An 18564-nucleotide genomic window follows, 5' to 3' on the forward strand; every position below is an offset into this window, starting at 1 on the left:
CAACTATTTTATCATGACTGACTAGATATTTTAGGGGGTAAGGCTACTGAACAGAGAATTTTTGAGAATTTCTATTCTGATGTGAGGAAATGTACCAAAGCAACTGAGAATAACACCATGCTATTGCACAATTCCACCGTGAGATTCTCTCTACAACTTGTATATTCTTCTTCTAGTATAATATAGGATTTTAGTAAGGTTAATGGTGAATAATGTCCAAATGTCGTAAATCTGTCCCTACATGACATCTGAGCTTTAAATTTAAAAAAAAGCATCCCAGCAACCAATCTTTTAATCTCCACCTTCTGAAAGCTAATCTACGAGTCCGAGTTGGTGCATGAAGACTGAGCAAACTGAAATATGTCTTAAAAGGGCCCTGTGGAGTTCTTGTCAACAAACGTTCTGTGTTACTCACCAAAATGCATTGTTTGTATCCTTGAGCTCTAAAAACTGTGTCGAGAACATTTCCTTCTTCATATCACATGTGTTTTAAATCATGCAATGTTGACATCCATGTTTATTAGCTCGCTGGCACATTGCTGCATATCTTGATGTGTTACTGCTCACTGATCAGTGGAATAGTGTGAAGTTATTGACAGGAATATGTGTTAAATCACCCGTGTGCAGCATGCAGACTCTTCATGGCTCTACTAGAGGTCAAAAACCACACAGGGAACCTTTTACAAACAAAAGCCTCAAAGGGAAGCCTTAAGAATTGTTAAACAATTTTGAAAAATGCTTTTTCCTTTATTGGAGTGCCAGTCTGTCAGAAATCAATCCCCATTTACTATATAGTGCACTACTGTCCTCAATTTTCACCGTTTGAATTCTGAGCGTTAAACAATGCAACGTAAAGAAAGTACATGACTTTCTGCATATAATCCCACAATACAATATGTTGCATTTAATGGATGCTAAAGTCACAGCTGTCAGTGAAGATGCAAAATAATGATCATCCATAAGTGTCCAAAATCTCAGTTTACTGCTCACTATAGAGAAAACTACTGTATGTTATATGGGAAGAACTGGGCGATCCCACGGGAGCCCTGCCTCGACCACCAGCAGGAGTTACCAGTGCAATGACAAGGACACAATCCTTAATAGGCTTCTTACCTGCAAAAACTGCCACAACAACAAAACCCTAACACATCGATAAAAGCCTCTCCTAACTACTCATCAAGCATTATTCAGTTTCATCTGCAGACTCATTTATTGGTCCAGAGTACTGCTCAGTTACAACTCACTCTTCAGCTGCTCTGAATGATAAAGTTGCACATGTCCATCATGCAATAATATAGGAACCCTTAAAAACACACACACACACACACACACACACACACACACACACACACACACACACACACACACACACACACACACACACACACACACACACACACACGCAATGCTTCAGAACACATCCTAGATACCCTGTAGTTACCAAGTAACTAAATGTAACATGGGGGGAACCCTCAATGGTTAGTTGTTAACCCGAGCAGCGACAGCATCAGCAGCACACAATAACAGTTATTCTTAACTGGCTGGTTGACTTACCTGTTAATGCTGATTTGGTAGTATGCCTGAAGCCTCTGGAGGTGGAGAATAAACTCAGGAGTCCTATTCTCCGAGTATCATTCTCAGGTTGGTTGAAGGGCACTTGTAACTATGGCTGCATCAAGGTTAGCTTTACGCCTGCAACAAGGAGCGGACCATGATAAGATACAAGAACATGAGGAACAATGGATGAAAATGAATGCATGTGCACGCTCACGTCTCTGAAACCTGAAAGCAAATACATAACTAGCACTATCTACACAACAAGGTTTGTACAATTTGGTGCCAATCCATCTTGTTGATATATTTCACTATTCCTCAAAACTCATTCTCTGGGAACTACAAATTTCTGTGCAAAATTGAGTGACAATCTATCTAACCGTTGGGATATTTCAGACCGAAATGACGGATCTATCGGCACATCATTACTGCCATAGAGCCATGCCGTTACATTGTCAAAACACTTTGTAAAGATTGTCAAAGAAAATTGCCCACCAAAATAGTGTTCTAACTTCAATCTATATCTAACACCTGTAATCATCAATATGTTCAGATTTTAAGTGTGATTTTTTCTTATTATGAGACATACTTACAAGTGACTAATTGCACAAGCTGTTAAGACATTTGATCAACAATTGCAAACTTTGAAGAATGTGGCCCATGATGGGATGCAGCAATAGTGCTCAAAAGACGTGTTGCACTACGAAGAATGGTGGGCTCTTCTTCTTCCTTCTTTGTGTTTCCATTTACAATGACAAATAATGACAAGAAGTTTTAATTGCTAATAGCGTGTAGTAATGAATAAAATCCATTAGAAAAGCAGAATTGGGCATCAGGTAGGTAATTCGACACTGGAGTCAACAAGAGTCAGCCGTGCCTTCAACAGATGGATGGAGTGGCAGCATGGAGATATGAGGCGACACCTTTTTAAGTAAAATCTAATCAATTTTGTGAGAGGACGAATTTGATTAGATCACAGTAGTGAGGCTCTTCGGTTTGTTTTAATCTGGAAAAAGATTAAAACAGGACACAAGGTTTTGCACAAATACAAATAGGGGGGAAAGAAAGATTCTGCATTGTGTAAAAGTATAAAAGGGGGATAGTCAAATGTAGCCTGTAAAAGTCGTTTTATCTCTATTATTTCCTGTAGATTACTTTGTCAGCCGAACTACTAATTTGCAAGAGTTTGCATTTCTTCATGGCTCTGCATTACAGTAGCGTGAGGACAACTTACTCTAAAAAAAAGATTGGCTAAAAAAAGTCAGTTTGTGAAAATTTGTTTTTAATAACTTTCTCTTATGTTATTTCCTTAATTTCTTACTGTCTGCCTACTTTGTCAATCAAGATAAATCAAAATGCACCTCCAATTATATAACCCTTACTTCTGCATTGACTTGTGAGGAAAAGCAGACGTCGGTACTGAAGAATTGTGAGTAAATGCAGGGTGTTTAGCTGAAAGCTTTGGCTTAATCCACGGAGGCACACACAAACCCATATTATTGTGGGGAGAAAACAGGTAGGTCTTACCGTGTGCAGCTGTGAGCTGGTTGTGATCTTCACTTCACAGGCCTGTTGCATTGTGGCCCTCGCTCAACTCAAAACTGCTGGGGAGGCGAGAAAAGGGTCGTTCAAGCAGATGCGACAATTCGGGCCCCTTGAGCGGTAAATTGCGTCATTGGACGTCTTGAGATTGAGCTGTACGATAAAAAAAACAGTTACAAACATGCACACAGACGTGGGTGAAAACTTTTGAAACCAAATATAACTTTAGAGGGTCGCAGAGGAAAACAGTTTGGATGGTAACTTGTGCTTGACTTGTCAGAGAAGGGAGTTTGGTGTAACAAACATTACAGTCTAAATGTGAATAGAATGTTTTTGTTAGGTCAACTTGTATTTAAAACAATTAATTGGCTTGTATGTGCAAATAAGTCCATACCTGAAATCTCCTTCAGTCCTCGACGCGCTTCTGCCCCAATATTCAATTAGTTCAATTTGACGCGTAATGTGGAGTTTTCTCGCTCCGGGTTTGTGCGTCCCAGAAGGATGTGCGCATCACCAGTGAGGGACTTTTTGGCAGATTGCTGCGGGAGCTTTTTCTCCGGGGATGACCGTGCCATAACTTTGCCTCTATGAGCGAGTCTCTCTGAGTTGCGTCTCACACCGCAGCCTCAACACCGCTGGCTGTGCTGAGGAGCCGCAGAAAGCAAAGCGTTCACTGAGGAGAGCCACGTGACTGAGACGTAACAGTGAACCTCATCAGAGAGAGAGAGAAGGAGAGAGAGAGAGAGATAGCGAGAAAAAAAGCTCTGCGGTGAAAACATCAGAGCTGCCTGTTCAAAGGCAGTGCGCCACCAAGACGCACTGGCAGTCTACAAGATATGCAACCACATGTGGTGAACAGGACACGCAGGTTTCTGATCAATCACTCCTGGGCAGTATTCCTTCGGTTGGCCTACCTTCACCCAGAAATGAGTCAAATCCCCCCGGTGAATGTAAACAAGTAAACACCTGGCGCTCCCCGGTTACCTGACATGCTCCCACTTAATCGTCATATGCGTGAGATTCTTCCACTTCATCACAGATTTGATTACTGATTGCGAAAGAAACGGTTTTTTTTGTTAACAACAAAACACTGATCAAAGGAGGACATGAGGAATACTTAACACGGAAAAGGGCAACATAAAGTCGAGTTGAAGTTTATTTAGGGTTGTTCTCTGTGCATCAGTGCCGTGGAATGAAGGATGACAACAAAAAGACACACAGACAAAGTATTAACATGGCTGGAAATAACACAATGGGCCTTTTTATTAATGCATTACTGACAGATTGGTGTACATATTTATATATATTTTATATATTTAAAAGAAGGGAATCTAACTCCAAGTGTTAGAAAATTGGCAAGCATGTTCTGGTTTAAAAACAAGAAAAAGATCTTTCTTACAGTTCAACCAGGTTGTGTGATTATACTTGTGTGCCTACATGTACATTTCTTTACATATACAATCCTCAGTAAGTTGTGTCGTCTTCAAGATGCCATCTTGTGAACTGCTACTGTGACGGTCCCATGACTCCTCACCAGAACGTTTCTACAAAACAAGCAAACAAATACAATTTACTCAGACAAACATTCACCTGGTGAACAATACTACACTCTTTAATCAAATCAAAAAATAAGCATGCATTAATATTGTTGGTGATGTTATGACTGGAAGAATTATATTTAGTATCATTGTCATCATCAATAGTCCCAACCCGCCATAAATAAAGTTTTACTATTTAAAAAGCACAAATATCTACAAATATTGAATGTTGACCTCAACCAACAGTAAAACAACATGAGGATTAGCGGCCTGTCAATTTTTATTTTGATATTTGATATCTGTCACAGTCATGAAGTCATTGGGTTATGCCTTGTTGACAAATACTGTAATTCTACCATACTTACAAAGCAGCCTGCCAGTCACAACAAAGCTGCAGACTCATCTTCAGTCACGATAAGGTCTAACATTTTAAATAACTTCTCTCTAATGATGGTAAGTATCGGTGTTAGTTAGTCACTGGTCACCCATGAACCAGAAGATGTTTTGCAAAGTCCAGAAGGTGGCAGCAGAGTCGCGCAAATGAAAGCTAAACTCCTTTGCCAAGACTTGTAGCTCAGTCTGAGGTTCAAACAATAGACACTCAATCTTTGATTTTGGATCTCTTTCAACAGTTTTCTTCCCAAGATGTATTGATCTCCACGAGAGTTAATCAAAAACACGGCAGACAGACCCCTTAAATTCACTGGGATGGAGAAAAGGAGACGATGCAAGTCAGTCAAGCAAAAAAAACACAAAAGGTTTTGTGAGGGCTCACCCTGACTCAGACTCCAAGCACACTGTCGGACTATCTGTTGGGTCTTTGATGAGAGCTGCAGCTTGTTTGGCCAAAACTGACACAACACCGCCGTGTTCATCAGACAGGGAGCCACGGCCTGTGGATTGTGAGATATTAAAGAGTGTTACTAAACAGAACTGAAGAAATGTCAAAAGAATCAACATGTTTTGGTTGTTTTAAGTTAATGATCCTTCTGCTCAAGGAGACAATCAGCTTGTATTTGCACTATACTGTCCAGTGACCCAAACTGCTCCCCTTGAAGGAATACTTCAACATTTTGGTCCGGTCATATAAATCTCTGTAAAACCACAATTTGTTGTTTTGACACTTTGATTTTTGTACTTAAACAAAGGAGATATAACCAGGTGAACAATGGGGGCACCTTACATTAAACATTTTAATCTCTCATGGGGTTTTCTCGATTAAATGTGATCACATCGGTCAGAACCAAAAATCAGACGGAAGGCCTCCTAAAATGATACAGCGTCAGTAAGATCAATTAAATTGGTTGTGTTCAGAACTGCACACAAAGAGTCTTGTGTACACATTTCCGTTGGCAGTGAGAGGGTCACATTCTATACCTGACTCTGTTACTTATTGTTAGGGATGCTCACAAATAACCTCACTTTGTTATTTATTAGCAGCAAGGTTTGGGAGCATTTGATTGACCATGTCATTTAGCATCCATAACGTATTTCCCAAAAAAGAGCAATTATTAGCCTAACTTTGTGAATATCATTGACTTTGGGCTGTTTATGACCCAGGTTGGCAAAACACTACGGGTAGCAAGTTGTTTGTGTTTCAGACTAATTTAACTAAGTTATTTCTTGTTTAGCATAAAGGGAATACAACTTCATTCCTTTGTGCAGCCGTGTGCTTTAAAATAACGGTACATGCACCTTAAATCTTGAATTAACCGGTTGGTCTATAGAATGTCAGTAAATAGCGGGAAACGCTCATCACAAGTTCTCAGAGCCAATGACGACATCTCAAAATTGCCCAAAACCTCAAAATGTCCAGTTTACTGTCGTACTTGTCTGAGAATACCAGACAATATCCACATTTGATTTGTTGGTAATTGATGCTTGAACATATGTTTAACTAGCCTTAATAAAAGGCCAGTTTGGTCTAAATGCATTTGACTAACATGTTTTGTATGAACCTAGGAAAGAACAAGCAGTGTTTTCTTACAGCCCAGATTGTGTCCTTGTTGATCCGTGCAGAGCACTCCGACAACTGCTGGATTCTTCATGCTGCCAGCGACACAGACAAACAAAGAGCTTTCAGTCGTCTTTAACGTATCAACAGTTAAATACAAACTCAATCACAGTCTGGTATTAACTCACGTATCATCGAGATGCTGTTCTAGGGTCGACTCCATTATTATCAATCGTAAATAACTGCAAAAGTCAAGTATTGTGTATGAAGATGTGTTGTTTCTGAAGCCTGCTTCCGATTGGAGTCAGCTGATCGTCACGTGCACTAAGGGTCCCTGTGAGGACCAAACTATACTAAGCGATGTACACGACGGACCAAGAACGTGACAGTAAAAAGTAAGCCTAGAGACTACCTGTAGGTAACATCTGAACCGTGAGCTACATATAGACACCCATCAACGTTTATAGTTCGAAAACGAAATTCATATTTGTAAAACCAAACAAATGACAGGTGTTTGCACGCACTAGGACCACGCGGAAACAACGCTCGCTCAAGCTCCAGCTCCGCATTTCCCTTCCTCTTTAGTTTGTTTTTAGTTTTAAAGGACTGACCACTAGGGAACTCTGGCTCATACTACAACATAGTAGGTGGCAGTATGCAACTTTAATGATCGATGCATCTGCCATTAAACAAAACGAAGAAGAAGAACAAGAACAAGGCGAAGAAGAACTCTACTGCCCAGCAGCTCAACAAAAACGATATGTCTGCAATGTCCAAAACACCCAAACAGAAGACGGAGGACATGGGACATCTTATTAAACAAAATAATGTGAGTGGTATTTTTAGACACAATTAAGTTAGCTAACGTAACCTTACGAATATTCATAGCGAGAGCACGTTGGAGTCTCTTAAAGCCATAAACTTGCTGTTTCAAATGACTACAGTCAGTTCGCCACTGTGCCTCTTCAACTCATTCATGAACGTTTTTTTGGTAATATTGTATCGTGTCTGTAACTCAGCTTGTCCCTTATCAACCTGCTTCCTAAACTAGCTAGCTTACAGCTAACTAGCTGGACTAATAACATTGGTGTTAATGTGCGACTGTGAGACGAGTGCGAAGTTATATTGGGGGAAAAAAAATAACAACTTCACTGTTATTAAGCGTAGTTTGTCCAAAATTACTACACACATTAATATCTCCCCGTTTGTACTACAATGCTTATTTTGTAAAAAAAATAAATTGCTTTTGCATGAGTCTGAGCAATTTAAATTGGGAAAAATATTCATTAACTTCAGTCCAATGTAATGTAAAAGTTGTTTTAATTGGGGGTAAATATTAAATTATCTTACTGTTATCAAGTGTAGTGTGATCAAAATGACTACATACATCAATGGGCTCCTCCTGGTTAAGCTGCAATGCTTATTTTTAAAAAAGAACATATTTGGGGTGTTTTTTATTGGGATAAATATTGAATAACTTCAGTATAATGCAATGTAGCACCATCACATTATGTTCAACCACGTGTCGTGTTGGTAATGCTACAATACTTAGTTTGAAAAAAAATCTCTTTTAGTGATAACTCAAAATTCAAAAGTAAAACTGTAGCATGTCGGAAAAAAGTCTTAAAAAATCATAGTAAAATATGTCGAAAAAATTCATAAAAAGTCAGTCATGGAAAAAAGTTTGTTGAAATAACTCAGAGTAATGTATGATGAAATAAAAATAAAAAAAGTCAGTATAGTAAGTCGCTTGTTACAAAACTCACTGATGTCTCCGTATACAGTTCAACAGAGATGGAGGTCTGATGTCTGTGCTTCACCTCATCTCAGGAGATCTTGCCATGTTGAAATACCAACATTCCCTAGCTTACTACAACATAGAGTTGCTAACAACTCGCAAAAACAGCTAATGCCTTAACCTTATCGATTAATGATGTGCATATGTAAACCATTTTGGGATAATGTGCTGCTGGAACAAGCAGCTCGGTCTGTGTGAAGCATATATACTCTGCAAAAGCTTTGACTTGTTAGACCTCCGAACCATCCGTGGGGAAAGAGCTCTGACCATTCAGCTGTATTATTCTAAGTGTCTGTTCAATAAAATACTTAAAGACATTTGAGAGTTTTTCATCACGTTTATTTCTCACCTCAACAACAACAACAACAAAAAAAACAAAAAAATTCTGGTAAAGTTCATCAAAAAATTCTACAATAGGGCTGCAACTAATGTTTATTTTCATTGTCGATTATTTCTTGATTAATCAATGACTTGTTTGGTCTATAAAATGTCAGAAAATGGTGAAAATGGTTGATCAGTGTTTCCCAAAGCCCAATATTACATCCACAAATGTCCTGTTTTTTTCCCCACAACCCAATCTGATGTCACACTGTTGTTCATCCTCAGCATTTCTTCTGTGCTGCACATACCTGTCCATGTCCTTCTCCCCTTTCCTCCTCTTGGTGGCTGGTGTGTGTGAGAAGTAGGATGGAACCCTGTCAGGGTCATCAGATCGATAGATGATAGAAGAGAGTTTATGTCCAACAAGTAAAACAAAACAAAAAAAGTTTAGTTAAATGAGTGATATCATTTCTGCAGACTGGTTAAGAGTTGGGTTTATTTACGTCTCAGCATCCCGACTCTCTCGCTAACTTTAGCTGCCAGTTAGTGTAATTCCTCAATAACAGCAAACCATGTCAGAACAATTACGCAAAGACATGATTTATGGATCAAAATACAACAATTAATATCCCCAGTGTTTACTTACCTTTGATGAAGTGCTGTAAATACGTGTATACTTTGACAGCTGCCATTGTTTGTTCTTTTTCGGGACAGAGGCACGTTTAATGGCACAAATCCACAATGTCTTCCTTTCAGGATTTCTTTCTCGGATGGGGTTCTGTAGAAAAACACACCAGCTTGTCTCCTCATCGATTAGTGCATCCGATTGCGCAACAACAGAAATCACTCCCTTCGTAAGCTGCAGTTTTGCCATTTGCTTTTTTGTCTTTAACTAAGAAAACATAATTGTCCCAGGTGGTATAACCACCTTTGCTGGCTCAAAGTAAAGCCAGTGCGGAAGTGCATTAAATGTGCACTCTGGTAGCAAAAAGAAGTCAGAGCTAATATAAGCGTATGATAAAATGACCCTACTTCTCACTGGATTTATCACCTCAATCAATACTGTAAACATGAAGTTATGGTCTCGATCGCTAGTTCAAATGTTCTGCAATGCAGCATGATGTTCATTTAGGAAACAATGGACCCATTGAGAGTAATAAGACTGAGGATAAAGGAGGGTTTGCTTTATGGCGTGGCTGCTTTGTGATTGACAGGTCGCTGCCACGGCGTTGTCCGGCCTGGTTTTCGTCTTACGGCTTTAACACTTTCACGTTGTGTTTTTAGTTCATACAAGTTGGTTGTAACCTGTTTAGTGGCCCTAAAAATGTCTTCATTCATTCAGTGACAAATCTGATCAACATCGTCCAGGAGAACATCAGGTCACGCCCCTTTTGGCCCAACGGATTACGTCATTACATGCACTTCTTATATACCATCTAAACTGCAAGGGTACAACAAAAGTTAAAATAGTGTTTTCTTATCGTGGTGCCATATTGATGCAGTTCTTAGATAGATAGCAGATTGATAGCACTTGATATATAAGCTTAATATTCTGTAAATGCAAATATCATTACTGTTTTTTTATGAGTGCAATAGTTCCTCATTCACTAAAGTCATTTTTTTAAAACTGGATTAGTTGTGAAATGAAACCCTGCCTGTATATACTTCATCATTCATGTGTTACTCTCTTTAAACCAGACACAGTGAAAATGTATTCACATATTATGATATATTCAGAGTTGCATTCATATTAAATTAGATTACGTGAGCTATTTTTCCCTCTTGAATATATAATCTTTATTGACAATCCAGTTCCCACCTTTTTCCTCAAGCATTGCACAGCCGGCCACATGACTCACAATAAGCTGATGTCAGGCAAAATAGCTCCAGTGCCGTATGATCGTTAGTCATAACACCGTTTTTTTGGAGAAGCATGAAGTCCTTGTTTGACACTCGGATCTAATCACTGAGAATTTAAATCATCTTTAAAAACAAAACCAACATCACATTGGTGCAAACAATGTTCAGCATGATAAACAGTTAAGCAACATAATGTGAACTTTACCACTTTATTCAACATAAAATACAGTATTAATGTTATGAGTCAGAAACCATGCTTCTCGCAGCCTTTTGTTGATGGATTTAGTATTTTTTTCCACAGTTGGCTGGAGGCCTGCCTGCGCTCGCCTCCCTGCATAATTTCTGCTGCCTGTCCCAAGACGGCGAGGTTTCAGTGCTCTTGCTGACAGGGCAGAAATGGGTGAATGTAATTATGTGGCTGCTGCATTGGGGGAATCCATCACAGCAGCACAGCTGACTAACCCATGGGGTATGCTCTCCCTCCTCTCCTCTTTGCTCTCTCATATTTCTCTCCTCACAGCTTAAATCAGAGCCCAGACGCTTCCACTGACAACCTGCTGCTCATCACTGTCAGAGCATGCACGTATAGGCAAACACACACACACACTTTTACACATGCAGAATAATTAACAAGGTCTACATACATGTGATATCTTTTCCCCTTGGCACACATACACATTCACAGTTGTGCATCGCACACACTCATGCAAGGAATCTTGTATGAAGGGAGGTTGGCATCAACACTAGACTAGGATATTTGCTATTTGTCCAATCACAGAAAATCTCCAAATTAACTCAGAACAAAAAGGTCTGACTCCTATCATTACCTTGCCATATACTTAAAATGGCTGAACTAATTTAAGGATTTCACTATTATTTATGTAATTTAGCACACATAAGAGTCATTATTCATATTCTGTTATTCATCAAGTGTTACTAGAGTTAATAAGCAATAAGTCAACGAGGTGTGGTGAGATGGAGTCTCTCCAAATTTTCTCAAACTTTTAGCCTTCTGATTCATTTGTTTTTAAATAAAGCAAATGCAAATAGTGAATTAATTTACGATCATATCAGACCTGAAAATAAAAAATGTTTCAGTCAAAATAGATATTTAAATTCATAACAAACAAATACTTATCATGATACTGTACACACCACTGATTGCAGAGTAGCTTATATGATGAAGATGATATGTTTTTAACCTTATAGGCCTTATTCTCTCAGTGTGGATGAATGCTGATGTGAAGCTGAAGTTAATGGTATAGCTGTCAAAATACACGGCATTATGGCACATATATACCATAATAAAACCATGAATATCACTTTCCATCCTTACGTGAAGCCCAGTTTATGAGTCAGCCTGTGGTCATTTCAGTAAACTCGTTACATGGCTGTGATGTTGATTTGTCTTGACTCAGCTGCTTCAGACTGACAGATAACTCTGGATTTCATGGCAGCTGTGCTCTTTTCCTCACAAAAAGGTGTCGGATTCATTTTAGTTCATATGAATGTCATCACTTGTTGAGCAGTTTTCCATATTTGTTGTGTTAGCTTGAACCACTTGAGTCATGGAAACTCTGTCAGCCTCTGCTTTGCGCATGGTCAGACCCCAATAGGCAAAGATGTACAAGTAGAGGGGACTATTGTGAGCCTTCATCGTCACTGTCATCCGGATGAGTAAGATGACGAAGCTATTGAGGAGACAGGCAGAGAGGGCGTGGGGAGATCTTAGACATGGTGAGGGAGGGAGGGCTGGGTGGGGGTCTGAGGTAGATAAAAAGAGGGAGAGAGTGTGGCTCCCCCCTCTGAGGAGTTCTGGGAACCTTCATGACTGACCAGAGAGCCAGGGATCCAGTGCGAGGTGCCGGACAGACCGCTTACAGCTGTTGTCCAGTGTTGAGGGTGTTGAGAGAGTCCAGATCTCCTGTTGCTGTCATGGGCTTCAGGGCGGTGCTGCTTTCCTTCCTCCTGGTGTCTCTGAGCTGCTCCAGAGGAGCCGTCATCACAGGGGTGAGTGAGAGGTTTCTGTCTCTGCTGCACACTGTTACTAATTACTCCAGTTACTCGTTTGAGTCATGCCTGATTAAAGATTACATTTTACATTTTTTTTTATCATCTGCTCCATCTAGTGATTTTCTTCTTCTTAAAAGTATATTGAGACACTATGATTTTACAGTCAAACTTACTAGAGCTGCAACTAACACTTGTTTTCTTCATGGCTTAATGTGTGTGTTATTTCTTTGTTTACTCAACTATTCATTTAGTCTGTAACATGCAAAAACAATGACAAATGCTCATCACAAGATGCCTGAGCCTGAGGTGACGTCGTACCAGTCCAAAGCATGAAAATACTGAAATTACAACAATATAAAACAGAGAACAGCAGCAAATTACATTTGAGAAGCAGGAGCCAGCAAATGTTTGACATTTCTGCTTGATAAATGACTTGAACAATTAACTTAAAAAATTGCTTCTTTTTTTTGATGGGTTAATTGATGAATTGAATGGTTCTGATCTAATTCTGTCAATGCATTGGGAAGCGTGCTGCACATGCACTCAAACTCCAATATACAGTTTGTTTTATATTATATGATATCTAATACTATCCCTTGATTTTTGTTTTGATTTTCTTGTATTCAAACTAAAGATATTGCAAAAAAAAAAACCTACATACATAATGGCACAGTTCACTTTTCTGGATAATTTAGTAAAATTTGATTACACACGACTGACAGGAGACCACATCCTCCTCCGCTTCAAGTCCAATGGAAAAAACAGAGGAAATTAGTCCTCTGATTGATATTCATTTGTAAATGGATTAAGGAGACGACAGGCAATGGATAAAATGGCTTTCACTGTACGAACATGAGATTACTATTACAATAAGTAAAAATGAAATAGATTCAAACATAAAAGCGTATCTCTATTAGCATGAATCACAGTCATTGGCATTAAAAGTACTCTGCATGTATGTCTCTTTTATTCTTTTCTGTCTGTCCTCTACCACCTCGTCTCTCCCTCTGTCCTACAGGCCTGTGAGAGGGACGTGCAGTGTGGTTTTGGTCTTTGCTGTGCCGTCAGTCTATGGCTGAGGGGCCTGAGGATGTGTGCCCCAAGAGGTGTGGAAGGGGATGAATGCCACCCCTTTAGCCACAAGGTGGGGAGAAATGTTATGTCGCTAATCTTCCTGTATCACACTCTGCTACACACACACACACACACACACACACACAGTCATACTCTCTTGCCCACACTTGTTTTCTGCGTTAGTGGAAATTCAGATTATATCAAGCTGCTGGCAGGTTGGCTGAAGCTTTAGAAAAGCTGCTGATAACTGCAGAGGCTATTGATCTTCTCCAGAGCGAACCGGCCAATCAGAGCCATACATCACTTTGATCATCTGGAGATGGCATCAATTAGTTCTGCTAACACCACATCCGTCTCTGAATTCAGACTTTTAAAGAGCAGTTTTTCAAGATTATCGGCTCCACTTGTCAGTTGATGAAGGATTTAAACTGTCAGATTATCCTCGCCCCTCCTTTTCCCAATTCCAGGTGCCCTATCCGGGGAAAAGGCAACATCACACCTGCCCCTGTCTCCCCCACTTGATGTGCACCAGGTACAGTGAAAGCAAGTATAGATGTACTGACGACTTCAAAAGCCTGGACTTTTAACAGACGCCCACACATTCAGATGAAGAAGATCATAGCAGAAACAGCATTCAGAGTGAAAAAAACAGGCCGTGGATCAGAAACACATATTTAATCTTCACTGGCTGTTTTCTTCATTTGCGTACTCTATGCACTATAATACATAGTTTGGATTTCATCAATCCACACATCAAGGACTGAAAGAGAAATGTCAAGAGAGTGTAACCTATTAACAAGAGCCACAGCAGACGTCTGATACTTTGTACTTTATAAAAGCAAAGAAGATATTTGTGAACAATTGAAACATCTGCTGTTCTGTTTTCATGCTCACTTTATGTTAAATTGTCAAAAGATATGTATAAATATTATTGTCAATAAAAGTATGATTACAACATCGTTGTTGAATACGTGCTCTCTGGAGTTTTCTTTTCCCATGCAGTCTGTGTTGCTTGAATAAACATAATGAATGTCGTGGGATGTCAACTGCTTATTAATCTCGGTCTGATTATGATGAAGGTCATGTAACGTCCTTTACCTCCACAAGCAAACTTATGACCAACACATGCAACTCAACTGACGACCTAATTGACTGACCTCCACTGAAATCCACCAAAATATTTACAAGATTTAGAAGATTTAAGTTGTTCTTTGTTGTTGTTTTTAACTCGCATTAGGAGCTTAACCTCTCACAGTTTATTTTGGAATTTTCTAATGTTTGGATGTTATTTTTAAATTTTTGTTTTAGTATATTTGTGTAAGACATCAAATCATTTGCCCTCTGTTTGATAGAAGCATATAAAGAGGGTATATGAATTGATACGTTTTTTTAAAAGTATTTAAAAATAACAATAACCATTATTGTAATTGTTACATAACTTTTACATGAAGGATTTCTCTTTAGTACAGCAGTCGAATTAGTAAAACAAAGCTTTCAAAGCGTAGTTTTAAGAAGCACAGTTTCTCTTAGCTGTGATTATTCTAACAAAATCCTTTTTAAACAAATACATACAAAATATGAGCTGCACTTTATACTTCATACTTGATTTTACAGAAAGTTGTTACAAAGTATTCTTTAGAATTCCAGCAGAAGTTTGAATTGTTCATTTGTTTAACGGGATATTTGCTCCCAGATAAGAGGCACCACATCGCATATTTCTTATCTCCAGCTGATACACGATATCAAGTTACGTGGAAGGGCATTTTGGAGACACAGCCTTGATTTGTTGTATTTAAGGGCTGGACTCAGCAACTGGAACTACAATCGTCTGAGTCCAACAGGAAAGTGACACGATGAAGTGGCTCGTGGTCCTGTCGGCCCTCGTGGCTTTCGCCGAATGCTTCCATAAGTAAGTCTGACCTGGCGGGTTGAGAAGCAGCCAGTTCTTTTATTTCTTTGACATTTTACACGTGAATAGGCTGAATTGTTGAAATGCAATCTCTCCTAGTATTCCTGAGGGGAAAGTCTTCAGGCCATCTTGCTTTGACCTATCACACCTTTCAAACTTGCACAAAGCTCAAAGTAAAGCTCACTTTATGATTTGTCTGGCTATAATATGTCAGACATCTGTAGATTTTGATGATTCTTTCTTTCTGTTTCTGTGCTTAGGTTTCCCCTGATCAAGGGAAAGACTGCCAGGCAAGACCTGCAGGAGAAAGGACTATGGGATGAGTACAGGAAGCAGAATCCATACAACCCCATGGCAAAATTCTACCAGAGTGGTTCTGAGTCCATGACCAACGAGGCTGACGTAAGTCCACACCAGAGACGACATTTAAAGCACAAATAGCAGCTATTTTAGGGTGTGTTGAACAAAAAATGATATCCACCTCTGTTGCTGCAACACTTAATAACAAAAACATAATTTATGCTACATTTAAGACAAGTTCATGTTAATTTGCACCTGTTAACTTCATCCCTTGCGTCCCACTAGTTGTCCTACTATGGTGTGATTTCCATTGGCACCCCTCCTCAGTGCTTCAGCGTCATCTTTGACACCGGCTCCTCCAACCTGTGGGTCCCTTCAGTCTACTGCTCCAGCCAGGCCTGCAGTAAGTGTTACTGAGACTACCACTGCTGCAAGTAGGCTGTTAAGCTTTAAACATTTGGTTAGTGTGTTACACAGCAGTTAAAAGTAACTAATTATATTTACTACATTTATTTGACAACTATTGTTACTTTGCAGGATATTATTTTACATACAAATAATGCAATGATGCATTGATTTAATATATTACATATATTATAGATTACATTAGCTAACGGTTTATAAACTAAAGTAGTTGTAACTCCACTTTAACCAGCTGCAACATACATACTAATGCATCAGTGATAATAACCCAGCAGTATAATAAATAGTAATGCATCAGGAATAATAACCCAGCAGTATAATAATATTACACTGAGTCATTCAGCAACATCAGTACCTTTATCTTTAAAAGTAAAGTACATATTCCTGCTATTAAGTTTGAGCTTCTACTTGGATATAACTTAGATTTCAGGAATTTAACTTGTTATACAGTATTTTAAGACTGCTGTATTTTACTAGTAGAATATCTAATTATTTGTAACTAATAGAGTTTATGAAGTATCAGCAGAGGTCTGACAAAGACCCCATTCCTCTGCAGACAACCACAGGAAATTCAACCCACAGCAGTCCAGCACATTTCAATGGGGCGACCAGACTCTGTCCATCGACTATGGCACCGGCAGCATGACTGGATATCTGGCCATTGACAATGTTGAGGTAACCAAAGCCCCTGGAACAAAATGCATAGTCTATTTAGACTGCAAAAGGGCATATCTGTGTGGTCTGTTGAACTGTGACTGACAGCTGTCTTGTGTGTACAGGTGGGCGGCATCACAGTGTCCAAGCAGGTGTTTGGAATTAGCAAAACAGAGGCTCCCTTCATGGCTTACATGGCAGCTGATGGTATCCTGGGGTTGGCCTTCCAGAGCATTGCCTCTGACAGCGTAGTGCCTGTCTTTGACAACATGGTCAACCAGGGACTGGTGTCTCAGCCCCTGTTCTCCGTCTACCTGAGCAGGTACTGAAACAGGATGGAAATCTGTTGGTTTGCAGGGTGTCATTTTCTGTGACATTTAATTAATTTGTTGTTTTTTCGTCTCTTAGCAATAGTGAGCAGGGCAGTGAGGTGGTCTTCGGTGGTATTGACAGCAGCCACTACACTGGACAAATCACCTGGGTTCCTCTGACCTCTGCTACTTACTGGCAGATACAAATGGACAGGTACCAAGAAAACACAAAACAAAGTACTAAGCACAAACACAAGATGTGCAACTTGACTGTAATCTACTTTCTGCTGTTCCTCCTGCCAGTGTTACCATTAATGGAGAGGTTGTGGCCTGCTCTGGTGGCTGTCAGGCCATCATTGACACTGGTACTTCCCTGATTATTGGCCCAACCAAGGACATCAACAACATGAATGCCTGGGTTGGAGCCTCAACCAACCAGTATGGAGAAGTGAGTCATACCATCATACCGTACCATTTGAAGTAAATTTTCCCCATTTTCTGAACCCAGAGTAAACAAACATTTCATGCTCTGACGTCAAAACTCTCAAATGAAAATAATTTAGCAGGACATGGTTACTTGTTGGAAACCTTTACAATACCAATAAATACAATTTCTGCTGCAACACGGTATTCAACTGTGTGTGTGACGTGCTTTTCACAGGCTACAGTGTACTGCCAGAACATCCAGAGCATGCCTGAGGTCACCTTCACTCTCAACGGACATGCCTTCACCGTCCCTGCATCTGCCTACGTCTCACAGGTCAGTTTGACCCCAGACACTTACTGCAACAGAAACGTTTTCAGCACTATAAGGAAGATTTGGGGGAAGTAAATGTATTTTCTGTTGTCTCTTCACAGAGCAACTACGGCTGCAGCACTGGCTTTGGCCAGGGTGGCTCTGAGATGCTCTGGATCCTGGGAGATGTCTTCATCAGGGAGTTCTATGTAATCTTTGATTCCCAGAATCAGAACATTGGCCTGGCCAAGTCGGTGTAATCAAATGAGACACCTGGTGGATATCTATGAATGTATATTCCCAGTGTAGGGGCTTGTCTGATTGAAATAAATACAAATTGTGCAATTAGAGATTGTAGCAATACGTTTGAACATATGCCTTTGCAATAAATCGTTTACAGTAACTAAAATCATTCTGTGTGTTTTTTGCGTATGTGTCCGTCTGACTGTGGTGAGTACAACAAAGCTCACACATCAGTGCTGAAAGACCTCTTTAGAAACATCTTTAGTTGCCTTAGTTTTGTGTTACAGCGCTGCACTGAAATGTCACAGAAATAAGAATCTGTTCAGTCTATTCA

General features: G+C 39.6%; 3 protein-coding genes across 4 annotated transcripts; 2 read left to right on the top strand and 1 right to left on the bottom strand.

The window, feature by feature from the left end:
• Positions 1–4325: 4325 nt before the first annotated feature.
• lamtor5 (late endosomal/lysosomal adaptor, MAPK and MTOR activator 5) lies at positions 4326–6933 on the bottom strand. Its single transcript, XM_076095231.1, has 4 exons — positions 6777–6933; positions 6622–6683; positions 5410–5527; positions 4326–4640 (listed from the first exon to the last, which is right to left on the bottom strand). The coding sequence occupies exons 1-4, from the start codon at positions 6809–6811 to the stop codon at positions 4580–4582; spliced, it is 276 nt and encodes a 91-aa protein (XP_075951346.1). The 5' UTR covers positions 6812–6933; the 3' UTR covers positions 4326–4579.
• A 14-nt stretch (positions 6934–6947) lies between these two features.
• On the top strand, positions 6948–14616 carry prok1 (prokineticin 1). 2 transcript variants are annotated; one of them, XM_076095230.1, is made up of 3 exons: positions 6948–7417; positions 13599–13724; positions 14122–14616. In XM_076095230.1, exons 1-3 carry the CDS (start codon positions 7262–7264, stop codon positions 14239–14241), a joined length of 402 nt encoding a protein of 133 aa, XP_075951345.1. In that variant the 5' UTR covers positions 6948–7261; the 3' UTR covers positions 14242–14616. The 2 variants fall into 2 exon arrangements, with proteins under 2 accessions (XP_075951345.1, XP_075951344.1); XM_076095229.1 differs by lacking the exon at positions 6948–7417 and adding an exon at positions 12317–12577.
• Positions 14617–15507: 891 nt separating this feature from the next.
• On the top strand, positions 15508–18327 carry LOC142949111 (pepsin A-like). Its single transcript, XM_076090948.1, has 9 exons — positions 15508–15563; positions 15824–15965; positions 16149–16266; positions 16843–16961; positions 17066–17262; positions 17349–17465; positions 17555–17699; positions 17913–18011; positions 18110–18327. The coding sequence occupies exons 1-9, from the start codon at positions 15508–15510 to the stop codon at positions 18245–18247; spliced, it is 1131 nt and encodes a 376-aa protein (XP_075947063.1). The 3' UTR covers positions 18248–18327.
• Positions 18328–18564: the final 237 nt, after the last annotated feature.

This window comes from Anarhichas minor, unplaced genomic scaffold (genome assembly GCF_050575085.1).
Source record: "Anarhichas minor isolate MPS153535 unplaced genomic scaffold, ASM5057508v1 ptg000003l, whole genome shotgun sequence".
Classification (NCBI taxonomy): Eukaryota; Metazoa; Chordata; class Actinopteri; order Perciformes; family Anarhichadidae; genus Anarhichas; species Anarhichas minor.